Source organism: Seriola lalandi, unplaced genomic scaffold, assembly GCF_002814215.2.
Source record: "Seriola lalandi dorsalis isolate HSWRI2012SDOR001 ecotype SW California unplaced genomic scaffold, Sedor1 jcf7180002054915, whole genome shotgun sequence".
In the NCBI taxonomy this organism is placed as follows: Eukaryota; Metazoa; Chordata; class Actinopteri; order Carangiformes; family Carangidae; genus Seriola; species Seriola lalandi.
Window position 1 is genome coordinate 76571 of NW_019525467.1, and position 23132 is coordinate 99702.

The 23132-nt window shown below is 40.1% G+C and overlaps 1 protein-coding gene across 1 annotated transcript in view; it reads left to right on the forward strand.

The window, feature by feature from the left end:
* The first annotated feature begins 3710 nt into the window (after window positions 1–3710).
* dnajc17 (DnaJ (Hsp40) homolog, subfamily C, member 17) overlaps window positions 3711–23132 on the forward strand; it is a 31904-nt gene continuing 12482 nt past the window's right edge. Inside the window, exons 1-10 of the mRNA XM_023430969.2 lie at window positions 3711–3918; window positions 9891–9960; window positions 11501–11559; window positions 11642–11729; window positions 12069–12145; window positions 12797–12917; window positions 13755–13804; window positions 15883–15960; window positions 18037–18117; window positions 18747–18866. Of these exons, the coding sequence (XP_023286737.1) occupies window positions 3838–3918; window positions 9891–9960; window positions 11501–11559; window positions 11642–11729; window positions 12069–12145; window positions 12797–12917; window positions 13755–13804; window positions 15883–15960; window positions 18037–18117; window positions 18747–18866 (825 nt within the window). The 5' untranslated portion in view covers window positions 3711–3837. The remainder of the gene's footprint in view (window positions 3919–9890; window positions 9961–11500; window positions 11560–11641; window positions 11730–12068; window positions 12146–12796; window positions 12918–13754; window positions 13805–15882; window positions 15961–18036; window positions 18118–18746; window positions 18867–23132) is intronic.

Consider the following 23132-nt stretch of genomic DNA (forward strand, 5'->3'; position numbering starts at 1 on the left):
TTTGTGCACCAGACTGGCCAACAGCCTCAACCTGGTCTAGAGAGCCTTAATCAGCATTTAATGAGATGAAATGCTCAAGGATGAAAATGTCTAAGGAGTAGCGCTGCATTTTCTGTTTACGTTTTACAATTGTTACGAGGTGTCTGCAAGTTTAATGAAGGCAAACCAAAGACTTAAGCAGGCTAAACCATAGCTCAAATGTAAACAAAGGTTGAGCCCTGCTGCCCAAAAATAAAAACAAAAGATGTAAACTGCTGTAATATTTCCTTCCCACTGGCACACTTATAGTTTAAGATGATATTGGCTTATCACACCTACATAAGTATGGGTGTTTGTGTGTTGCAGAAGTGCAATAATTACATGCAGAACGTAAATGCTGGAGAGACCCTTAGGTAATTTATTTTAGAGAATATGTGTCTGTTACATAATTTGTCCAACAGAGATCACTCTCTACTCATTACAACAATCTGATCCGCCAACGGTGAATGTCACAATGCTTTAATATGCAGATTTGAGGGAGCCTTAGTAAATGTGTTATCTAATGTGCATATGTTTTGGGAAAACATAATGAAGGCCAATGTCCTTAAGCTACTGTATATAATAATAATAATAATAATAATACATTTTATTTAAAGGTGCCTTTCTTGGCACTCAAGGACACCGTACAGAGTTATATACAGTACATACTCCCTTTCCTTTTCTTTATAAACCCTTTTCCCAGCATTTTCCAGCTCCTCCTGAGGGATCCTGACACGTTCCCAGACCAGCATAAAAAACAACAGTATTATGATGCTGTAAAAAGTTTACACTTCTTCATGTAGAGTTAGATATCTTTATTATTTCTTACAGTGCAAACAGAAAATTTCACTTTCTCCACCTCCTCCTTCTTGACCTCCTTGTCCTCCAGACTTGTGCTGTCTTCTGTTTGGGGTTTTCTTCTTGCAGAGCAGCCACGTCAGTGTGGTTCCTTTCGGCTTTTATTTTGTCCTCATAGTCCTGGCTGATCTGTCTTCCTGTGGTCTGGCGGGCCTCCTCCATCTGCCTCTCTGGAATTTATTTCTGGTGTTGGATTTTCACTTCAAGGGCATTGGGCATTGTTGGGCTCTTTCTCACAATCCAGGAGTTTTTTTTCACCTCCTCTTTGTTTTGCTTAACTTATATCTTGTCTGCATCTAAATGCAAGCCCTATCATGTGCCCTCAACAACTCCTTTGTCTCACGAAGCATTTCCTTGTCTATGATTAACTTCTCTAGTTCCTTGGTGAGCTGAGCATGATCCTGGGAACTCTGTCCTTCTGTGATCTGGCAGGCCTCCACCCGACTCCCAGGTTTTTCTTTAGGTGGGGTTGGATCTTCTCCTCACACTGCAGGAATCCTTTCCCCTCCTTGTAGTTTTTCTGAGGGCTTACCCAGCCCTCCCGGAAAAGCAACAGCATCTCTTGTGCCCTCTCTAACAACTCTATTGCGTAATGGAGCATTTCATCACATGTGATCCTCTCCAGATCTTCGCCCTCATTCATCTCAGTCTTCCCTGACATTTTTCTTTTGCCTGGTGAAGGTTGTTCCTTCTGCAGAACGTATTTCAAGTGAAAACCTATCCAGTCTGCCTGTAAATTCATCACCGTATCCTCTGTCCTCTCTAACAACTCTATAAAGCCACAGAGCTCTGAACTTTGAATTCACCATTTTCAGTTCTTCCATGAGCTTCTCACCCTTAGGTTTTCCTTAGCTCGCAAGGCGTGTTCATTCTCCAGAAGAATTTTTCAATCAATTTCTTTAAGCAACACTTCTTCTCTTCCTACAGTTTGACCCTCACCATTCATAACACAAATTCCAAGAGCCAGAGCAACTATTTGTGTCCATGTTGTCTTATTGAGCTTGATTTTATCCTGAAAGATGCTATTAAATCCATCACGCACGGCACTTGTAGGACCAGTCAGTGAGACATGCTGTGTCAACACCCTACTAACACGTCATGCTATGATTGAGAAATTCATGAACTGTTTTCCTGTGGGTGCCCTTATCTCTTTGGTAAGTCCCTGTGATTGCAGAATTCTGGAAGGTATAATAAAGGCTGTCTATGGGCCACAATTATGAAATTGTGGAATTTTCCATGAAATGCCCCATTGCATGGAAAAATTGTTCATGTGCAGAAAATGCAATTCACTGTTAAAAACATAATTTTTTGAAGATTTCATCAGGGTGCAAAGATGGAGTGTACTTCCCCTCAGATATAAATCAGTCCAAATTAGACAACCTGTCTATAGCTAAACAATTATATATGACATTATTCTTAAGATACTTTACAACTTGATCATTTCCTCCTCTCTGCGGAATACAGAAGTGACAACTTTGTACTGATCTGCTACACTTGCTGCAGGGAGAAGGGGTTGATTCACTTTATACTTACAAATCTTAATTCCTTCAGAAACCCAAGAAAATCCTTGAACTCACCTGTCCTGGATTCTGTGGGGGAAAAATTGTGGTTTGATTAATTCCAGTAGCAATTTGCTGTTTAATCTAAAGGAAGCTGGAATATGCTTGGTTATTTAACCAGATGATTAGGTAAATAACCAAGCATATAATGAGAACAGTAACTATTATGAATTGTTGACATTTTTAAGGGAAGGAGAGCCAGAGAGTCTAAAATAGAGGAACATTGCTCCACAAAAGAACATTGGTTTGCAGAGAAGCACAAGACAGAAACTCAAATTCATCTTTTGAATAACCAGTGTAAAGTTATTGTCCCATTAGCGACTTAGCAAACTTGACAAACTAACACATTTTCTAACTGGCCATTAGCAAGAATATTAGCGAGTTTTATTTGACCTCTTCAATAACTTTTTATTGAGAAAAAATGGTGTTCAGTGGTGAACAAAATGTAAAATCCACCCCCCACCCCTTCCTCTGTCTGCCTCACTCCAATCCCTCCTTAACTTACCCCTCAACCTTCCTTCTATCTCCCCAACCCCCACTATCTTCTCTTTTCTCCACATGTTCCCACCCGCCCCATCTATCCACCCTCTTTCTCTCCCCTCATCCCCCCATCCATTCCTTAACCCTAACCCTTACCCCCTTCCCCCTCCCACCGCTACACTTTATTGTTGTTAAAAAGATAACTGATTGATTGAAACTAAATAAATCCAATAAAAAAAATCAATCATATTTCTGTATTTCTCAACCAATATCAATATCAATATACAGTGTAACAACAACTATATGACATGGTCTATTGTAAAATAGAGGCACTGGTTCAGTATCTGTTATAAAAACATTTATTTTTTTACATTTGGATTTAATAATAATAATAATAATAATAATAATAATAATAATCTTTAGTTATAGAGCGCTTTTCATATGAAGGATGTAGGTCAAAGTGCTTTACAATAAAAAAAGGATAAATATAAAGTCAATGAAAATAGACAATAGAAAGACTGGATAATAAAATATGTATATGAAAAATAAAAACAGCAGCAACAACAACAACAACAACAACAACAACAACAACAACAACAACAACAACAACAACAACGACAACAACAACTTGACGGGTTAGCTCCACTCAAAGATGTTAAAAATATTTAAAAGTTTAAAACTTATGAAACCAACTTTTAGATATAAATGCTATAGTAAAACACTGAAACTCTTTCTAAAAGAAACCTGAAGAGAACAAAAACTTCATTTCCCAGGTTGCAGTGCACATCTGACACGTCATGTCGAAGACGTCAAACTCATGCTGCCTGCAACAACAACAAACAGTTGAACTAGCCAAACGTTAACATTGCGTTTACTTTAGTTATTATTCTGTGTTAGTACTGTAGCTGTTTTATCGGCAGACATGTCCGGAAAGGCCAAGGATATCCTACAAATTGACCTGTATGGTTTACTCGGCATTGAAAGCACTGCTACAACGAAAGAGGTGTGTGAATAAGCTAGCTGTTAAGCTAGTTACACAAAAACTGTTACCGTTAAGTTAGACGCTGCTGTTTCTAAGCAGACTGGATGATGTTCTGACTGGCAGTTTATCGGTGTTAAGTGTTAAAAAAAAAAGATATGTTTGTACACGGTGAGTTTATAAGTGTATGAGGACATTTTTGTCCACAAGTAGGAGGCAATGGTAGCTTGCTACCACTGAGCTTGTAGCAGTGTGTGTGTGTGTGTGTGTGTATGTGTGTGTGTAAATTAACGTAACACATGAATTTTTTTTTCAGTTAAGGGAAACGACATGTAAGTTAAACGAGGACTGAGATTTCAGGTGTAGTGAGACTCCACGTAGCATAAGACACTAACCGGCTAATGGCTAAGTCACCACGGTGTGATACAATAAAGACGCCACTGAGCGGCGACGTTGCATCAATGAAGTCTTTGGCATGACTATGAGCAACACAAGACTGACATGAAATACATTTGTCATAGGCATATAACTATATAATGAATATAAATTCCAAATTGTATGGATGTGAAATTAATTTTAAGTCTGCTAACTCAGCGTACATTCTTTATCTAGAAACTAAACCCACAGAACTGATCACATGTAATCTTGGAGTAGTAATATGATTTAATCTGATCAGCTCCGGAAAATTGATAATTAAGGGCATAAATTGCTGTGATACTGGGGGCAGCCTATGTTAGATCTGTTATCTCACCCCTGTATTCTACAAAACAAACAGGATTTTGCCTGAATTACATGTGCTTAAAAGGATTTTAAATTAACTCTTGGAAGATTTGTTGACTCTTCTCTACATTTAATTTCCCAGCCCAGAGTGGTTCACCATGATGTCCTGAATCCAGCATTTTCCCTAAGACCACCACTCCTCACAGTTTCCAGCATGCAGAATCCACAGCCCCGTAGGGAAATTAAAATGATTGCCAAAACGATGGAGGAAGTTAATTTCTTAATTGGATTTCAAAGTCCTGTCCTCCCCAGAGGAATATCCTGGAGGAAGGGGAGGTTGGTGGTTGTGGCTTGGGCAGAATTGAGACTCTAAAATGCAGAATGCTGGTTCTGTGAGGTCTGCTGATGGTCGAGAGAGATAGAGAATGTTTGTTTGTGTGTGTGTGTGTGTGTGTGTGTGTGTGTGTGTGTGTGTGTGTGTGTGTGTGTGTGTGTGTGCGTGCGCGTGCGTGTGTGATGAATTGAGGCTTGGGGTGGGGGGCTCAAAAATCAATCAAGTGTGAGAAGACAGATGTCATCAGATGGGCTACTTATCCCAATTGTTTGGCCCTCTGCTCCACCACCACTATCAGGCATGTTGTGCATCACAGAGACAGGGAAAGCTCATCCCTCAGTCTGTATATGTGGGCTTTGCAACGGATCGTAAAACATTGCCTTGATGCAGTGATGAGTTGATGAGTATTTGCGTTCTGCATCTCCTGCTTCTATTTAGCATCTCTTTCTATTATCACTGCTGTTGACCTTCCTCTGAGCTTGGGTGTCGGATAAATGCTGCGGAAACTGGCATGTCAGAGCCTAAGATTTATTGACTATGGATGCCTGGGGTTTGTTTTAGTCTTGTAATGCTAAGGGAGGCTGTTGTTGAAGGCTAGCCACCATTTAAAGAGTTGTGCTCATGCATATTAGCAGGGCTTGAGGAGTAATTGCATAAGTGTGTGTTTTACCTACCACAGATTGCTTGGTAAAACAGCATCAACAGCCAAGACCACACAAAATTTATTGTGGTTTATTCGGCTACTTAAATTGTGGTGTACCTGATGTGTTGCAGTGTATGCAGTAACTACATGCCTGGTTGATTAACTTCGAGGCAGATCATCCAAGGGAAGGTGTTCACATTACACTGTAAACTGAGTGTCTGCTTGGTTGGATTTTCATTGCATCCTATGGTTCACATCCACAGTGATGTAACCAGGGGTCATCAGGTTTGAATTCTTTTAACATCATTAATGTTAAATGCATTGATCTGTTTGTTATATATTACGTCAGACAAAGCTCTTCACATATGATATGAATAAAAACCTCAGTAACAGTTTGTTGCCATTTTCAGTTACTGCTAGCTTGGGATCATCCATTAGGTCAGCTGAATTATGTAAAATGATAACAAAAAATGATCACATCATTTTGATACCTATTGATTAAAAATTAATAATGCTAAATGAATACCCAGTTGACTGTCTCACGGTTTGTTTTCATTACATCAAGTTTTTCTTCTTGCTTTTAGCTCTCCCATTCTCCATCTGTTAATGGCCTCTTTGCCTATGTCCTTGTTCTTCTCCCTCCTTCTCCTTGTTGTGCCTGTTATTATTTTCCTCCAGCTGATAATGTCCCGTAAATAGCAGACTGTTGTAATTAAGGAGGATGGGCCCATGGCAGATCAGGCAGCTAATCAGACACGCAGGCTAAGGACCCTAACAGGGCTGTACTGCGGCTGCAGCAGGACCAGTTTGTCAACTATAATTGGCACCAAAGAGTAGTGTAATGAGGACAAGATGTAGGCATGCAGTTAAGACCGTGGCAGGCAGGGATCAGGGCATCCCAGAGAGTCTGTTTTTCACCAGGCACTAACCATTAGGCTACTGTTGGCCTGCTGCTGCACAATTGGAGTCTTTCCTTGTTTTTTTTTTTTTTTGGTTCCTCATTCTTCAAACTCAAGCATGGGAAATAGTTGATATTTCTCCCATTCATTTTGTCTTTTTTATAAGACAAGGAAAATGAGCATGTGACTGTAGAATAATTTGAATTGCAAGAGAGAAAACAAAGCAGAATATTTGCTCTTCTGTTAGCACAAGCAGTTTGTTTTAGCCAAGGAGTTCTTATGGTTTTCTCTTCAAATGTTCTTACTTATAACTGATTCAAGAGCCAATCCTGAAAGATCATGCTGAATGCAAAAAGACAATTGCTACAGTAATTGACTGGATTAGAAGAAAGAAAGATGCCACTTGAGCTGAGAGCTCTTATCCACACACATGTGCTAACCTCGCTTTGGCTTCTAGTTTGTAGGACCAAAGGGCTTTAGGGTCTTCCAGCATCAATTAAGGCTTGCGTGATACGGCATTGATGGGAGTAATCATGTATTATTTAACAAAACAGCACTGGAAGCGCAGTTTAGACAAGATATGGTAGAAGATGCTAGAAGGAGTGAAAAGGAAAGGAGCAGTAGATAGAGAGAAAAGCTTGAGAGAAAGGGAGGTAAGATAATAAAGTTAAATGTAGAGAAGCATGTGTGTTAACTTAACCTTTAACTGAGCTCAGTGAGGCAAAGATGAAGATGTGCAACTTGGCTACTCTCCACCAGAACAGCATCAATAATGACATGTTGTGCTTGTCAAACTGCTCAGCTGGCCAGACTTTTGTCCTGACAACATTAAACATCTCCAATGTTTACAGCAGATGGAGACATGTTTATCTTGTCAGCTGGCTGCAGGTGAAGAAGAACATGAGAAGTAGAGTGTGAGCTCAGGACACGGAGTCACCTCTTAAAGGACCATAGCAGTTGTTAATTTTAAATCACACATGCTTAACTTTGCATCTGTGAACTGTGTTACTGTTTTAAAAATCTTAATTAATTTTTCTACCATTCCAGGCATCCATGGGTTTAAATTGTGTATAAAAATGTCACCTTCTTTTGAATCTTGCTTGTGTAAGCATGAAGGTGCATTCGTTTTTGTCAAAATTGCATTATTGTTGAGAGGTAATGCACTTCAAATTAAAAAAAAAACATCAGTCTGCACATAAAATGCATTACCATGCAAAGATGGACTACACCACTCAAGCAAGTTTGATGGATTTTATTCTAGTTGATTTTCATATGATATGGTAATGAAAGGAAACCAATTGATAGTTGGAGAGGTTGGAAAAAAACTAAAACATGCATTTGGAAATAGTCAGTAAAGATGTTCACAAAACTGTAGTTTAAGAACTATAACTTCGTAGTGTAGTGGTGATGTAGTCCTTAAAAGCAGATTCTTTTCCACTATGTGTTGTAAAAGCACTGATTGGACTGTATAAAGCAGGGAGTCCAGATGTTACGACTGCCTGCCTGTTACTTAGGACACTTTGCTTCCACAGTGGCTCTGCTTGCTTCTTTGCTTTTCTGTGGTCCCAGTGAGGAACGCCATTTTGTTCAACTGTATACCTGTATACGGATGAATGACAGTAAACTTGACCTTTAAACTTCCATTTTCATTCCCTTGTACCTTACCAAAAGTCTTTATAGAGAACTGGACAAAGCAATGATAGTGAGCACAGAGAAAAGAAAGGGGAGAGACAGACAGGGGGAGGCTAAAAAGGGGAAATGGGCTTAGGCCATCAAGCATATGTGTTTGGCGCCAGTCCATAGCCCTGCGTGTCAGTCTTGATCTGTAGGAAGGCTCTGTGCCAAGCAGCAAGACTAAATATCCCTTAATGATGTCTAGTCTCTCAAAGCCCTCTCGGTGAACCAAGTTCTCATTTACTATTGGAACTATAATGAGAAAAAAAAAACTGGTGTTGACCAAGAGATAGAGGAAAGGACTCGTGACATTTAGGAGCTGTCTGAACCATGATAATCTCCAGAGGGTTCACTGGAGGCTTGTGGCTTTCATATAACCATGTGAAGGCTTAGTTCTTGTAGCTTGGACAATGGGCATCCAGCCTAATGTGTCTACCTTGACTGTCATGGAGACTCATTGGAGTCGCTGTGTAAAAAGACTTGGACACTGACGGATTACACCATTCTGCTCAGTTCCCTCAGAGTTGACTTTTGTTTCCCCCTGAGTAAAGTCAACTCTGTATGTTTTGGTGTGCAGTCTTGAGAGTAAATTGTGCAAAACAACACACAGGGACAAGGCGTTCAATGCAAATGTTTCCCAGGCTTGAAGAGAGGAGCTCCCAAATTCTATGGCCCGTAGCGTACTGGCACGAGATTGGTTTGCGCTAAGGGGGGTGTATAGGAAAACATGCAGAACTTTGGCATGGCTGATTAAGACTGGCGAGAAAGTGTATGTCAGTGTGTGTGTTTGTGTCTGAGCTTGGACGTATGGGGGATGTATGTGCCAAGTCCTTTGCATGCAATGCATAAATATGAGCGTGTGTTTTCAAAGGTTGTGTGCAGAGAGCCTCATCACCGCACTCTACAGCCCCCTCTGGTCTCCACTGAAAGTTTTCCTGCTTCCCCTCTTTCTCCAGAGGAGCAGAGATCTAATGAAAACCACCTTGTCATTAACTGGTCCCTAGAAGGACCAATGAATGGTTAACATTCCAAGCAGTGACCCAGCGTTAACAAAAAAATCAGCTAAAACTAAAACCTCATATGACATTACAACACTCCAAAGTATTGTTTAGTTTTTCCACTTTCGTTCTCTGAACCTCCCAAAAGTGTTGGCTACCAGCCTAAGATATTAATTGCGTCCTCCTCAGATTTGTTGTACACAATGGCACTCTGTTTGTGTATGTTATTGTAATATTTTTTTGTAAAGTTTGAATAAAGATGTACTGATACTAGGCTGTAACACATTTATCTCGCAAACTGGCAATTTGCCTGAAAACAATTTGGCATTCTTGTGTGGGTAATTCACTGTGCATTATGTACCGTGGTGCTTAGATTCCATTAACAACATGTCAAAAGGACACGAAGCAGAGGATCCGCTCAGGTGTTGATTTGATCCAAACAATACAATCCCAGATTTTTATTTAAATGCAGACCACATTTCACCCCCAGTGCTTCCATGTCAGACTGTTACTATTTGTGCTGTTATTTCAATGGGACCATCATTTTTTATTCAGACTTTAGTTTTCTGGGCCAAGGAAGGCAGGATAAAGATAATTGGTACTGAGAGTAAGAATTTAAATTTCACATGGCCAAAATCTTTGCTTAAGTGAATGATTCGTTCTCTTTGTGTCCTAATCAACATTTTCCACTCTACATAACTTCAGGGGTTCTTCTGTTTCCCTCCTAGATCAAGAAAGCTTATCGACAGAAAGCCTTGACATGCCATCCAGACAAGAACCCAGACAACCCAAAAGCAGGTGAGTGAGCCAGTTAATGTGTTTTATCTGTGTTTGCTTCTCTTCATCATCTCTCTTCACTATCCAAGCTCCAGAGTAGCGCTCTCAGCAATTTAAACCCTGCCAGACAGCGAAGCCACAGCCCTCTGTAGGAAGTCTAACCAGCGCCTCTCTCTCCCACTGGCTCTCTAGCCAGACAGGACCAGCCAAACACCACCAGCACCACCATCACCCCACTCCATCCCTCTACTTGGCTTTATGAGTCCTCCCACAGCCTGTCGCCAACTAGCATGTCAAAAATTAGACCAGGAAATCTCAATGTAGCTTTTTGTCGGGAGGGGGGGAAAAAAAGGCACCTTGGACAAAGGCTGGTCATGAGGCATGTTTTCAAGTGAGGTTTATGTGGTTGCTGGATGGTTCAGACAATTCCTGATTATGTCAGGAAAAAAAAACTGGGAAATTGGTGGGGTTGAGTGGGATAATACAAAAGCAGGGGGTCGGTTTCCCAGAAATGGAAAAGAAGTGGTTTGGAGGGCCTCAACACTTGAACCCGCACATGTACAGACCCGGTCTCTATCGCACGAGAGCAGAGAAAGTCTTGGGACTTGCTGCGCCTCAAGGGAAGGTTGTGTGCGTGTAAGAGGTGACTTGGGGGTCATGATTCCTCACTGGCTGAAGACAACCCCCTTATCCCTCATTTTCCTCAACCTCCCATGTTGTGACACTCCTGCCTAGTGGGCATGGCAGGTCTCCCCCAGTTGGATTTCATTCCAGCCCATTATATGCATGTAGGTAACCTGACCGCCTCTGCTGGTAGCATGATCTCCAGAGCCTCCTGTTAGTGTGCGCCGCCAGTCCCCACAGGGAGTAACAGTATCGGTTCGTTAGGCCTCTCATAAGTGAATGATTAAGCTTGGCTTGTATAGTGCAGTGGTGTGGCGGTTGTATGATGGGGAGTGGGATTGTGGTCTCCCTGTGTATGTTTGTGCATGTGTGTGAGTTGGATGACAAGTGGGGAGCTAGAGTCTTGCGTGGTAGTGGTGACTGCGGCAGTGGCCCCTTGAGGGGCTGTAATGGAAGATGGAGAGGGCAAGAGTTTTATGTGGTGATGCATGGCTGTGTCATTGGTGGAAACAGGTTTCGTGAGACTTCTCGCGCCTTTTTGAAGCTTAAAATTTCTCTCAGACCTGTGTCCCATGAAGATATCATGCTGAATACATAATGCTTTTCGGCATAAACCCATTCTTCACTCTTGTCATTGTCTTGTCGTGTCACATTTAGAAATTTACCAGTGTTATGTCATTGCAATTTGTATTGCAGCTCTAAATGATCTGGTATGCGGCATTTGATTTATACTTTGTATTTTGTCCCTATACAAATAAACATTAAATAAATAATAATAATAATAATTTATTTGTGGATTCATAATTATATAAAAATATATATATTTTTATAGTTGATATTACACACGTATACAGAAACCTAGAATGTAAATGTTTATGTGTTGATTCAGTAACAGGGTTTTCAGTCTTATCACTTCTCTCATCTCACTTTGTTCTAGCTGAGCTCTTCCACCAGTTGTCCCAGGCCCTCGAGGTGCTAACTGATGCTGCTGCCAAGGTAAAACAACAGACCTCTCTCTCAAGCTGTCATACAAATGCACATAGACACAATTCATCTTGGTGTCCAATGCTGTGTTCAGGCTGCCTATGACAAGATCTGCGCTGCCAAGAAGCAAGCAGAAGAAAGAAACAGGAAACTAGATGATAAGAGAAAGAAAATAAAGCTTGGTGAGTTCAAATCTTGGAGCATCTCTTTTTTTTTTTTTTTTTTTTTTTTTTTTAAGTGGGTTTTGTTTTGGTATTGGAAAGTGTTATATTTGAATCAGATTTTGTTTGTCAGACATATACCAGGATTAACCCAACAAGAGCTGAGGTTTTTAAAGTGACGGGGACAGCCACATGGATTGTCCAGTATATGATAAAATATGAGCAGCTGTTATATATAAATAATAAATAATTATAATTATAAATAATCAAGATACTTAGCATGGATTTGTCTGTTTCCTTGTGGAAGAGATTGAGTATGAAGGCAATACAGAGCTGTGTGTATGTGCTTTGCTATAACAGATTTGGAGGCCAGAGAGCGACAAGCAGAAGCTCAGAGCCAGGACGAGGTTCAAATCACTAGAACACTTGAAGAAGAGGTAAGAGAATAAATAGATACCACATGAGATATGATAGTCCACCACACATACCCCAGAGAGAAAATTAAAAATAAAAATTTCGCTATACTACAGGCCTCAGACATGCACTGGAATCAAGGTATTCCAGTGCATCCAGGAAATTCTGAAGCACGCCCAGGTGCTTTTATTCTGGTCTTCGTCAGATAGTTCCCTCTGATTGAGTTGAAATCTTTCAAAGACTTGGGTCAGGAACAAAGGCTCTATCTGAGACAGGCTTTTTTTCACTGCCATATCATAATTATCAGTAAACCCATTAGATAATATTGCATGACTTGATGCACTTTGTTCAGAAAGCCAATGATAAATAAAAATGGTGTGCATGCTTCCAAGGTGAGTCATGGCATATGCTCAATGTGCTTAATGCATGTAAATACGTGGCTTAGGCGGATGAGGTAACCAGTAGGTGGCACTGTTCCATTTTCTGTCTCATCTCAAGGTGTTATGGTCTTAACTGATGAAATAAGGTGTTCTGCACATTCTCTTGGAATAGCAGATAGGTTGTCATAGAATAGGGAAGCCATACAGGTGATGAATTACATCATTGCATGATGAAGAGTCAAAATGCATATGTTGCTTTCACTTTCACTGTTTTTATGTGTCTATCTCCACCAGATTGCCCGTTTAAGAGAGGAGGGATCCAGGCAGCTTGAGGAGGAACAGAGGCTCATCAGAGATCAAATCCAGAGGGAAAGAGAAGCACAGCAGGAGCAAACAGGAGACTACGCTCAGAGAAGTATGTCCACTTCTAAGATTTAGCCTAGTCTATTCTGCTCCAGTCCAGGTTAACCAAACCAGTTCTTTGCAGGCCTGTTCTGCCTGGATAAATCCAGTTAGGTCCAGTGAAGTCATTTTACTACCCTGAAACCTCAGTTGAGTGAACCCCCATGTTTCCCAAACATCATAGTGTCAGTCCGACCACAGCAGTCACCAGGCAGCCTGTGGTTCACCAAATATTATTCACATAAAAAACAATAACAATAACCCAATGTATATTTGAATTGATGTTTTGTGTTAAAACACTTTGAAGAAGTCTATTTTAGTTTTTTGGCAGCAAGACAACTTGGCATGGTAACTTAGAAATGCCAAGTACTACGCACATGCACACACACTGTCCATCAAACTTTTAACCTCATGATAATATTTTTGCATTAAAGCCTTGGTGTCTCCATTCTGGAGACATGAAAAAAAAATTAAGTCTTGTAAAATATGGCTATGGAAGTGTGGGTATATAAGGGAAGTACTGAGTCTTGGCCCTTGACTAGATCCCTTTTTGTGGCTGGGCAATTACTCATGCATAGTCAGCACGTCTCTTCCACTTGCACGCAGTCAGGCCTCCTCATCCCTCCCCTGGATGAGCGCTCTGTCTGTTCCATCTCGAGAGGCACTCTGTGGATCATCAGACTGTAGCAAGAACCATACATTTACCACATGACAGCCAGTTTTAAATTGCCGTCCATCTGCATGAGTCCCTTGAAAGCCATCTTGAGCGCCATATTTCTTTCTTCAGCAAAACAATTGTTTCTTTGTCTTTTCACCTTACCTTACATCTCACAGTTCTTGTTTTTTTCAGACCCAGGAGTGGAGAGATGTTCCAAGAGCAAAGTGAGCCCCAAATTGAAGGTAAGACTTTCAGCTATTGGGTTGTCAGTGAATGAGGTGGGGGTGAGGGTTGCAGTTCTTGGAATATTATGCAGGAGGAGGGGGTGGGGGGTCCCAGAATATTCAGCAGGAACTGCTCTATCTGAGTGAAAGTGCAGGCACTCAGCTGGGATTCTGATAGAACCTTAGACATTTGTAATTCATTATTTGGAGACCACATACGTTGTCCCACCAGCGTATTCTAACGGCCTTTCCTCCAGAGTAGGCCCTACGTCGTCCGGAGACCTGTGACTATGCCAAGAGAGGGCTTATTATATTAACTCCTGGAAGCGACCAAGCCTGCGCATATTAACGGACACTGGGGATGTTAGCTAATGTGTTTAGACATTAAATCTGGTTTTAAAATTTGATAGTCATCTAGCGCAGCAGTGTATTCCCTGACGTTTGTGTGTTCAGTTAGAAAAACAAACAGCAGCCTTAAGACTGACAGTATCACAGGTCATGTTCATGGACATGGGAACGTTACAGCATAGGTCTGTCTCAGAGGCTGTTGAGTCCTGACCACAGTTCATTTTTAAGATTATGTTAAGTGTCAGGTTTTTCATGTTGTTGTGAAACAAAATTTCTACATCAATAACTGCATTAGAATTTATTTAAGAAATAATGTGTTAATGCTTTTTATATGTCTAGCCTGAACTCTAGAACCATGTTTTTTCTTTTGTTTTCCCTGTGGAGTATCCTGACACTGATTCAAATCCTGGCTTGTGTTCTAAAATGATCCTGGTTTTCAAAGTTTGACTTGATTTTAGATTTTTTTTTTATTATGGCAATGTTAAAGACATGATCTTTAGCAAAATTATTAACTTAACTTCAAATCATTGCTATTTATATGAAATCAATTATTTCTTGAATCAAGTTTCAGTCACTTTTCATGTGAAGGCTCTTTGAAAATGTATTTTCATTGGGTAGGTGGATATCAAATGCAGAAGGAGCTATTTGGGATGTTTCCACAAATGTCTTTTCTATATGTATATTTATTTAAACTAGTAAGAGCAATGTGTCAGTGTTGCGGGCTAAAACCGTAGCGATCACATCATACAAATACTTGAGCATCTTATTCAAAGATTAATGGGTTAGAAGGTTATCAGTAGGTAGTGGGGGATTGCTCTTGGAAGAAGAATGCACATTTGTTGGTAAAAGAGGCTATGTAGACATGGAAATTCCCAGAAATGCTGTTATTCTGACAGTGAGCAAAATGCTGGAGCTGATTCAACACTTTGTGCTCGCCATTTATCATGCTACTTTAAGCAGTTAGTGTGATGTTGGCGTAGACTCTGCAGTGCTTTGTACATGAATATGAGAAGTTGCACAATATATCTTTTTAGGTCTACGGGAACTCACGTCAGCATTTAGCGACAGGACTCTAACCAAGAAAAAAAAAAAGAAAAAAAAAAGATAAATTATATCCATGCCTTTTGTGGAAGTTGCTCTTAAGCCTAGAAAATTGCACAGTAATTTCTAAAACAGCCTTTACACATTGAAAAATGGCAGGTATCAAGACTCAAGGCCCAGAAACATTGTTACACAAGCAAATAGGTTGACTGCAGTTCAAGCTAAGACACAACACACAAGGACTGCCACTTTTTTTTTGCCCACAACCGAGCACCTTTGGCATCGACCTGCTTTGGATTACATAGTCATTACTGCATCTGGTGTTGGTCTTTATTCCGTGGAACTGCAGTTAAGCAGGTGAGTCACCATGTATTCTCTGGTACAGGGGTCAGTGTGTTAAATTTCACCATTTCTAGCTGACCAGCACCCTTGGTATGAATGGAAATTGACTGCAGGTCTCACAGGTGGCGCCAGGGTGATGTTCCAAGAGTTTAACAATATCTTTCTTCCGTAACTCCAGTCTGTCCTGATGGTTATTGTAATCAGTGTGTTATTAAGACCAAGCCTACCTGGAATGCTTTGTCTCCTTGTCAGCTGAGCTTAATCAATTGTGTTCTAATGATGAGACATTATCATGCACGTCTTTAGTTCTTGAAAGTCTCCATGACTAATACCAACCTCTCCTTCTGTCTTCTTTCTCTTTCCAGTTGAAGTGGAAGTGTAAAAAAGATGACGAGACAAATGGAGGCTACTCTCAAGACATGCTTTTGAGACTTCTACAAAAGGTGGAAATCAAATACATATTGCCAGAATGCTACAATACTTGCTGCTAATTTATACAGCAAAACACTTACTTGCTTTCAGGACTCTTATTTTTCCACAGAACAAATACAGTAAGGTATCATTTTGGGTTGGGTTGTATTATTATATAATCCTTGAGGACTACTGAGGTAGCAATCCCTTTAATATATCTGGCAGTGTTAGGACTTTGCAGGAAATGTGGTGAATTAATGAGGAGCACTGCTTTACAGGATTTTTGGATTTACGTGAATTTTGCGTGGATGTGATGAAGTACTTTAATATGTGAGGCAATTTATTGACTGGATTAACCAAAAAAAAAGTCATTCCCATGTGGGTATTTAATCTATGAATTGTTTCTCACTCAAAATTTCAGTTTTTAATTCAGTATATCAGGTTATATATGTCTTTTACAATATAAGATTACATGTACTGTATAATGCTAGAATGTAAATCTCTCTATCCCTGCTGTCCCAAAGCAGAGCTCCATGGTAACAAACCTGCCTGCAGAGTCCGGCCATATTTGAGGTCTGCATGACATCAGCGCTGTAGATCATTTTATTCTTCCCCTTAAACAAGGCCCATTAAGTTTTGTTGCAGTGAAAGTGCTGAGGGCAATGTTGTAGTGCCCTTTTAAAGTCATGCACACCATTGTTTGCGCCCCTCTTACCAGGTGATTAAGCAGTGCCAAGGGAGGCATTAGGAAATGTGCTCTTCTCATGCAACCTAGTACCACTTCATGCTATGATCCGTCACAAGGGCTTTTGGTGGGGCATAGGTTTGCCTGAAATGAGGATAGGGCAAGTGTCATTGACGTCAAGCCATCCGGAAAAAGGCGTATGAATTTCTCCTATGCACACACTCAATCAATATGGTCCCAGGCAGGAGGGCTGTGTCGGAGTGAAGACTGGAAAAAAAGTGTTGTTCCTTTTTAAATACTTAAGCAAAGGGAATAAATTTCAGGAAAATTTTTTGTTTGAGATGGCAAAGCTCCGCTGAACGACAGTTAATGGTTTGAGCAAGTAGAAATAGCCACCACTGTGTGGGAAAGCAAGTATGGTATGTGTGTACTTGTGCATGCGTACGTGCGCGGTCTTGTGTACTTTGGCCGCCTAAAATAATACATCTTCGTTTAACGAGGAAAAAAAACCCATGTTAAGATATTTATGTTTTATGAAACAGAGGCCTTTTGAGAGTCTCCTTTGTCACTGTTGGCTTGCTCCAGAGTGTCCTTAGTAAGCATTAGCATTCCTGGACTTTCCCGTTCCCAGAAAGCTACATTTTCACAGAATGAGACTGTCAAAGGCCACGTCCATCCTACTTTTTGCTCCCAAGCCCCAGCTTTGGGTGGAAAGAGGTTAATGACAAAAGACCTTGGTTATAGGTGATAAAAACCCTGAGGAATTTAAAAAACCCTTTGCTCTGCTAATTACTGCATTCAACAGACATTTAGTTTTTGTCTCCCCCGCTAAGCTGTGTCTATAGCCTTCCTCCTCATCTCTCCAGCTCTCTTGGACAGAGACAAAGTCTATAAGGACTTCGTCAGAGGTCAGGGAATGGCTGAGATGCTCTTCATCCTGATCCCCTTTTTGGCCAACCTTCCCTCCCTGTTCTGATTTCAGGCAGCGAGCTGGATGGCAGCCACATCTATATCCAGCCTCCATGCCAAAAATATTATTTGTCGAATGTCGTCAGTGTACAAGGAGTAGCTAAAATGATGACATAAAGTATTGCCTCTTGTCTCTTTTGAGAAGTCTCAGAGGTCTCACTCTTGTACATGATGTTACTGAATGTTCTCTGCAGTATTACTGTTTCAGCCCCAAACATACAAACCCTATCATTAGAGATTTGGTTTAATAACCAAACACATATTGAATCCACACTTTTTTTTTTTGCCAGAAGTCTATTATATTCACCAATGTTTTGAGTTTTTGAGTCTGCATATGCTTTCTGTTTTCATGGGTATGGGTTGTGCTGTGAAAGGAAATACTAATTTGAATGTTCTGCATCTCTCCTCTTCCTCTACTTGACTTTTCTTTTATTCTCCCATTTCTTACCTCTAGTATGGGGATGTTTTGAATGTGATTCTATCCAGTAAGAAGAAAGGAAGTGCTGTGGTTGAATTTGCAACTGTGAGAGCAGCTGTAAGTACCTAACTCTTCCCCAGTCTATGTCCCCATTCGTTTGTTCAATAATGAAAATCTTATCCAAAGCAGACATTTGCACAGAACCACATTTGCTTACCACTCACTTGCCTCGAAGTCTCAGGTCACCTGCTGAGTTTGATTATTACTAAGAATGACACCTGTCATAGACTTCTCAGCCTCAGGACAATCTCTGCGACCTAAACTGATGTTTTAGTCTTTCTGTAGTGTTGAGATCTCTGTGCTGATGGAAACCATTGGACGGAAGGACTTGAGCTGCTTCATTGTTCCTCACTGTCTGGATCCTCAGGCCCTTTGTCCTGATGGTGTGCTTTTCTCTTGTGGTTTCCTCACCACGGCATGTGGTTTCCCTCCAGGGAAACATGTCTGCCAGTTTACTAGGACCTAGGTGCAGGGTCTGTGGTCTCTTCCTGGCCCAGTTATAATCCACCTTTGTCCATGTCTACATGTGTTTTTCATATGTATACTATACCAACTGTCCCTTTAGGTGTAAGATAGATACAAGACAACCATAACAGATATCAGGAGAGAGAGGATTCATTTTTCTGGCCTAATAAAATAAGAGAAATCATCTCTTGATCCACTCACAGATTATTTTGTGTGTTTAGGAGCTGGCGGTTAAGAATGAATGTGGCCTGAGTGGAAACCCCTTGAAGATTTCGTGGCTTGAAGGACAGCCCGAGGTTATTGCTCCAGTATCTCAGCCTGGCCAGTTCATGCCTTCACAGGTAACGGTATAACACGAAAATGCACTGTTGTAATTCCCCCCTTTCTTATAAAGCATGTCAGCTCTATGTTCCCATGTACACCACTTCCAACACAAATACTATTGACTAAACACTGCCCCGCAAAGAGAGGTATGTAAACTTTCTGAGGTTTTATTTTCATATCAGCGGCACAAATATTGCCCTAGTGCTTGCACTCCCCTAGTCTGGCCTAGAACAATGTGTTTGGTTAAATGGACCTCAGTTTATTTGCTTTGGAGTGGTGAGGCGCTGGCCCGGCACTGGCCCAAAGCCCTTGGTCGACCGCTCATTAACGGGCCTTACCTGGGAGACCCCAGGAATGCTGCACTTCACATAGCAACGCGGGAGGAGCAGTTTGCAATAATGGTAGCCTGGCATGTGAGACTGATTAAATGTGTGCTCTGGGGCATTTGAGCCTGTGTGTCTGTATTGCTATTGATAATGAAGAAATTAATTTTTTTTTCTTCATTTTGACCATTTTAATATCTGTTTGAATTTATTTATTTTTTTAAAGGGGAATGTAATTGCTCATTTTGAATTTGAAGGATTTATTTACTGCTGGCCAAACATTTGCTGCATAAAACTAGAGAGCTTTATTGAGGAGAAACTGTCTTAAAAGAATTCCCTCTGATGTGTTGCCTCTTGTGATTTTGCGATCACAGTCCATATTGCAATCTCGACTTTCTTGATTGATTTTGCGCGCGTAATATTGTCTTTTGCTGCCAGCACACATGCAGACACCAAAGGTATGTTAACTCCATTGCAGACAGGGTAATCTCATTTCAGGTATATCCTCTCAGAATATACAAGGTTTTTCTTTCTTGTCATTAGATTAGTATGAAGGAATGTTTTGTTTCCATCTGGGCTATTTTACCTCTCTTATGTAGTGATCATTACATATGGAGGATTGCAGATTAGTAAACTCTCTCCCTCTACTTAACTGTGTCTCCAGAGCTGCTGCTGAACTGGGTTTCACCTCCAGCCTAGTGCGATGTCACAGATCACCTTGTCAGGGCTAGCATCTGAGACTCAGCCTGCACACTGGGACTTGTCACTGTAATCTCTTTAAATGTTATTATGGTAACCCAGTTTGCCTCACAGATTTCCAACTTTGATTGCTTCATCTTTGATTTTGTATTTTTTGTCCTGCACCTGAGAATGAAAACAGTACCACGGCTGGTTAAATTTCACGTTAGCCCTAAGCAAGAATACCTCTCGCTAAAGAGGCCCCACATGACATGACACCCATCTCCTCAGACTCTGTCTGAAATGTAAAAATCAGATCCCTCTTCTGTTGTCTACCCCTCCTTCACTCCCCTACACCAGCCAGCTGGAATCACATAGGAACAGATTGGGTGAGGACTTGCTTCTTTAACCTTGTCAATCCAAACATAGTGCTCAGAGAGTCCAAGTCTCACTACAGGGAGCTCAGAGACACATATGAATGACTTCAGCCTCAGCTTCAGTCCAGCTCTTGTATGCTTGATAAACGAATCTGGGGCCAATGTTAGGGGCCTAATGGAATGAGGGCCACAAATTCCCCTTGAAGACCCCCTTCAGGGTCCAGAGACCTCGAACATTACTAACTATATTGTGATGTGATTTTGACTGCCCTCACAGACACTGAAGAGACCTGTTGAACTACTTGCTCTGGTTTTGTTCTGCTTGCTCAGAAAGCAGATAAAAAAGGGCTTACTACATTCCCCCGGTTTCTCTCACCATGGATATTAAAAATTTCAAAATAGGGAAGGGCCACATCTTCCACACTGTGTGAAATTGCTCCCCATGCTCCTGACTTAATTTAGGCCTCTCTTTGGGGAAAGGATCTAGTTTCATCTCCAGACTGTTCTTTGTTATGTCTTTACCCTTTGACATAGTAAGTGAGAGATTGGGAAATGGGCAGGTTTATAAGTGCTTAAGTCATTCTCATAAGTGAAAACATTTCTTTTAGCATTGTATTGTACACACTTGCAAATCTCAGTGAATCCCGAATGAGTCACAGTGCTTGTTGTTTAATATTAATTGTGGCATGTGTGGTAACAGACACACTGTAGGGCTCAGATACTGTCCACCTAAGAACAGTGCTTTGTAAGAGTTGTAAACAGTTGCTGCATCAAAATAGTATCTCATGTGTGGCCCACTATATGGATTCCACAGAGTCTGACTAATAATTCATATCTCACTTCCCAGACTGTCTCTGACATGGAATCACTATCTAACCATCTGCTTTCTCCTTGCCAGACATAATGTTTGTGTCTCCGGAGATATGATGCCATCATTAATCACTGTGTCTTGATTCATGGTTTATTACGTAGCTTAGCATACCATATTATTTAAAGTGAATCTATTGTAAAGGATTTAAACTTGAGCCTTCTGTGCCTGCTTCTTGCATGAGCCAGAGAGTTATCACAAGCTTGACACAACACAGACCAGATGCAGCAGATCAGCTATTCTGGGATTGTTTTTCCAGCCCGTCAGTTTGCTAGTGCTTGAAAAGTGCACTCTCACCTAAAATAGCCCCTGAGTTTTGAAGAGATGCACCGTATGTGGCCATGCTGTTGCCATATTCATCCCTAGCCTGACACACTCGCTGAATGGTGATAATGTATTGTTCTTCTGTATTTTACTATGATCAGACCCAGAAGGAGGACATTTTATTATTATTATTGGTTTGTACCTAATATTAATATTGTGTGGCAAGTTTGAATGGATAGAGTATTGAAAGACAGTGAAACTATATGAGGCTGGACTTGTCGGTGGTATATTTTTTAATGTATAATGAGATTTCAAGGAGCAATACCACAGAAACAGTTTGCAAAACATATACTGGTTCAGGATAGCTTGAAATACATAGTTTTGCTTTTCTCATTTGATACAGAATTAATTGTGTTATTGCATTAATTATACATCCAGTTCATCACACGTCTCATGAGAAGGGATAGCTGCTGTGGTCGGGCTTGGCCCTAACCCTCTATAGCTTGATAATATGTTCTGACATGATACAGACAGCATAAACAATATCGGTTTTCACAAAACCGCCCTTTGTGTGTGAAACCATTTGAAACCATGCAGCATATTTCAGTAGAATATATATAATATTGTTATATATATAATAGTCATAGGAGTGCCATTTAAAAGAGTAAAAGAATAAGAACATAAATTTGTAAATATAAGGACAAATAACCAATTATAAAAGAATACCTATAAGCATTTTCATTCATTTTCACATTTATCTGTTAATTTATTTCTGTAAAAATGTAGTTTTAAATTTTCTGAAAATATATATAATTATTTATTGCATATAAATGACTAACTTCTATTCTGTATATTTTTAGATTTTATTTTATTTTTTATTTCTTTCTTTTATGCCATTATTTTCCCTGTTGCTTTTCTCTATTGTGTCATGGTAAAGAAGATAAATAAAGGGATAAAAATAAATAAATGACATTATAAAAGTAAATAAACTAAAAAATAAATATATACAGAAAAAGTTTAAAGTAAATGTGAAAATGCTTTTGGTTTTTATATATTTGGTGATTTTTCTATATTTCCACCTTTTTCTTTGATTATTTTGATTATTTCTCTTACTTAGTTATTCTTTTATTCATTCCTCTTTACATTTCAACATTTATTTTCATTTATTATTTTTGTGGAACTCCTATGACTCAATAAGGTTGAACTGGGAGATGCAATTACAGTTGAAGGACACCTCTCGTATTTGCCAAAACAATATTTTCAGTTTTTTAGTTAGTACCTGACAAAATAAATAACTCATTATAGCTACTCTTCAGTGAGATGACAGGGTTTCTTGGTAATCTGTATGACAGCAAGTTTAGATTTTTGGAGGGAGTGAAGTAGTACCAGATGTGATTGGGATACTTCACAGCTCGGCCAGTTTACGCAGTGCAGACAAGATAATTTGTCTTCAATTACCAACTCTTTCTTCTCACATCAGTCATGTGGCTGAACTCTTGTTGAGCTTAAGTTTATGTGATTCTTCACACTGAGGGCTCTTGTGTAGATTGCAGAGTCATAGCAGCCAAGGACTGTCGTCTTCAGGAAGGCTTTTTGTCCAGAAAAAACTGTAAATGTTTTGAAGGTTATAATGAGTAAGGTTTTGGTTTTGATATATTGCCTTTTTTTACCCTTATGTAGTTTCTCAATAATTTGTTTGCTGTTTGTTTTTCATAATTCTTCTTTTTCTTTAGAATAAATGAGGCTTTGAGGGTGATTGTGGCAGAACAGGGA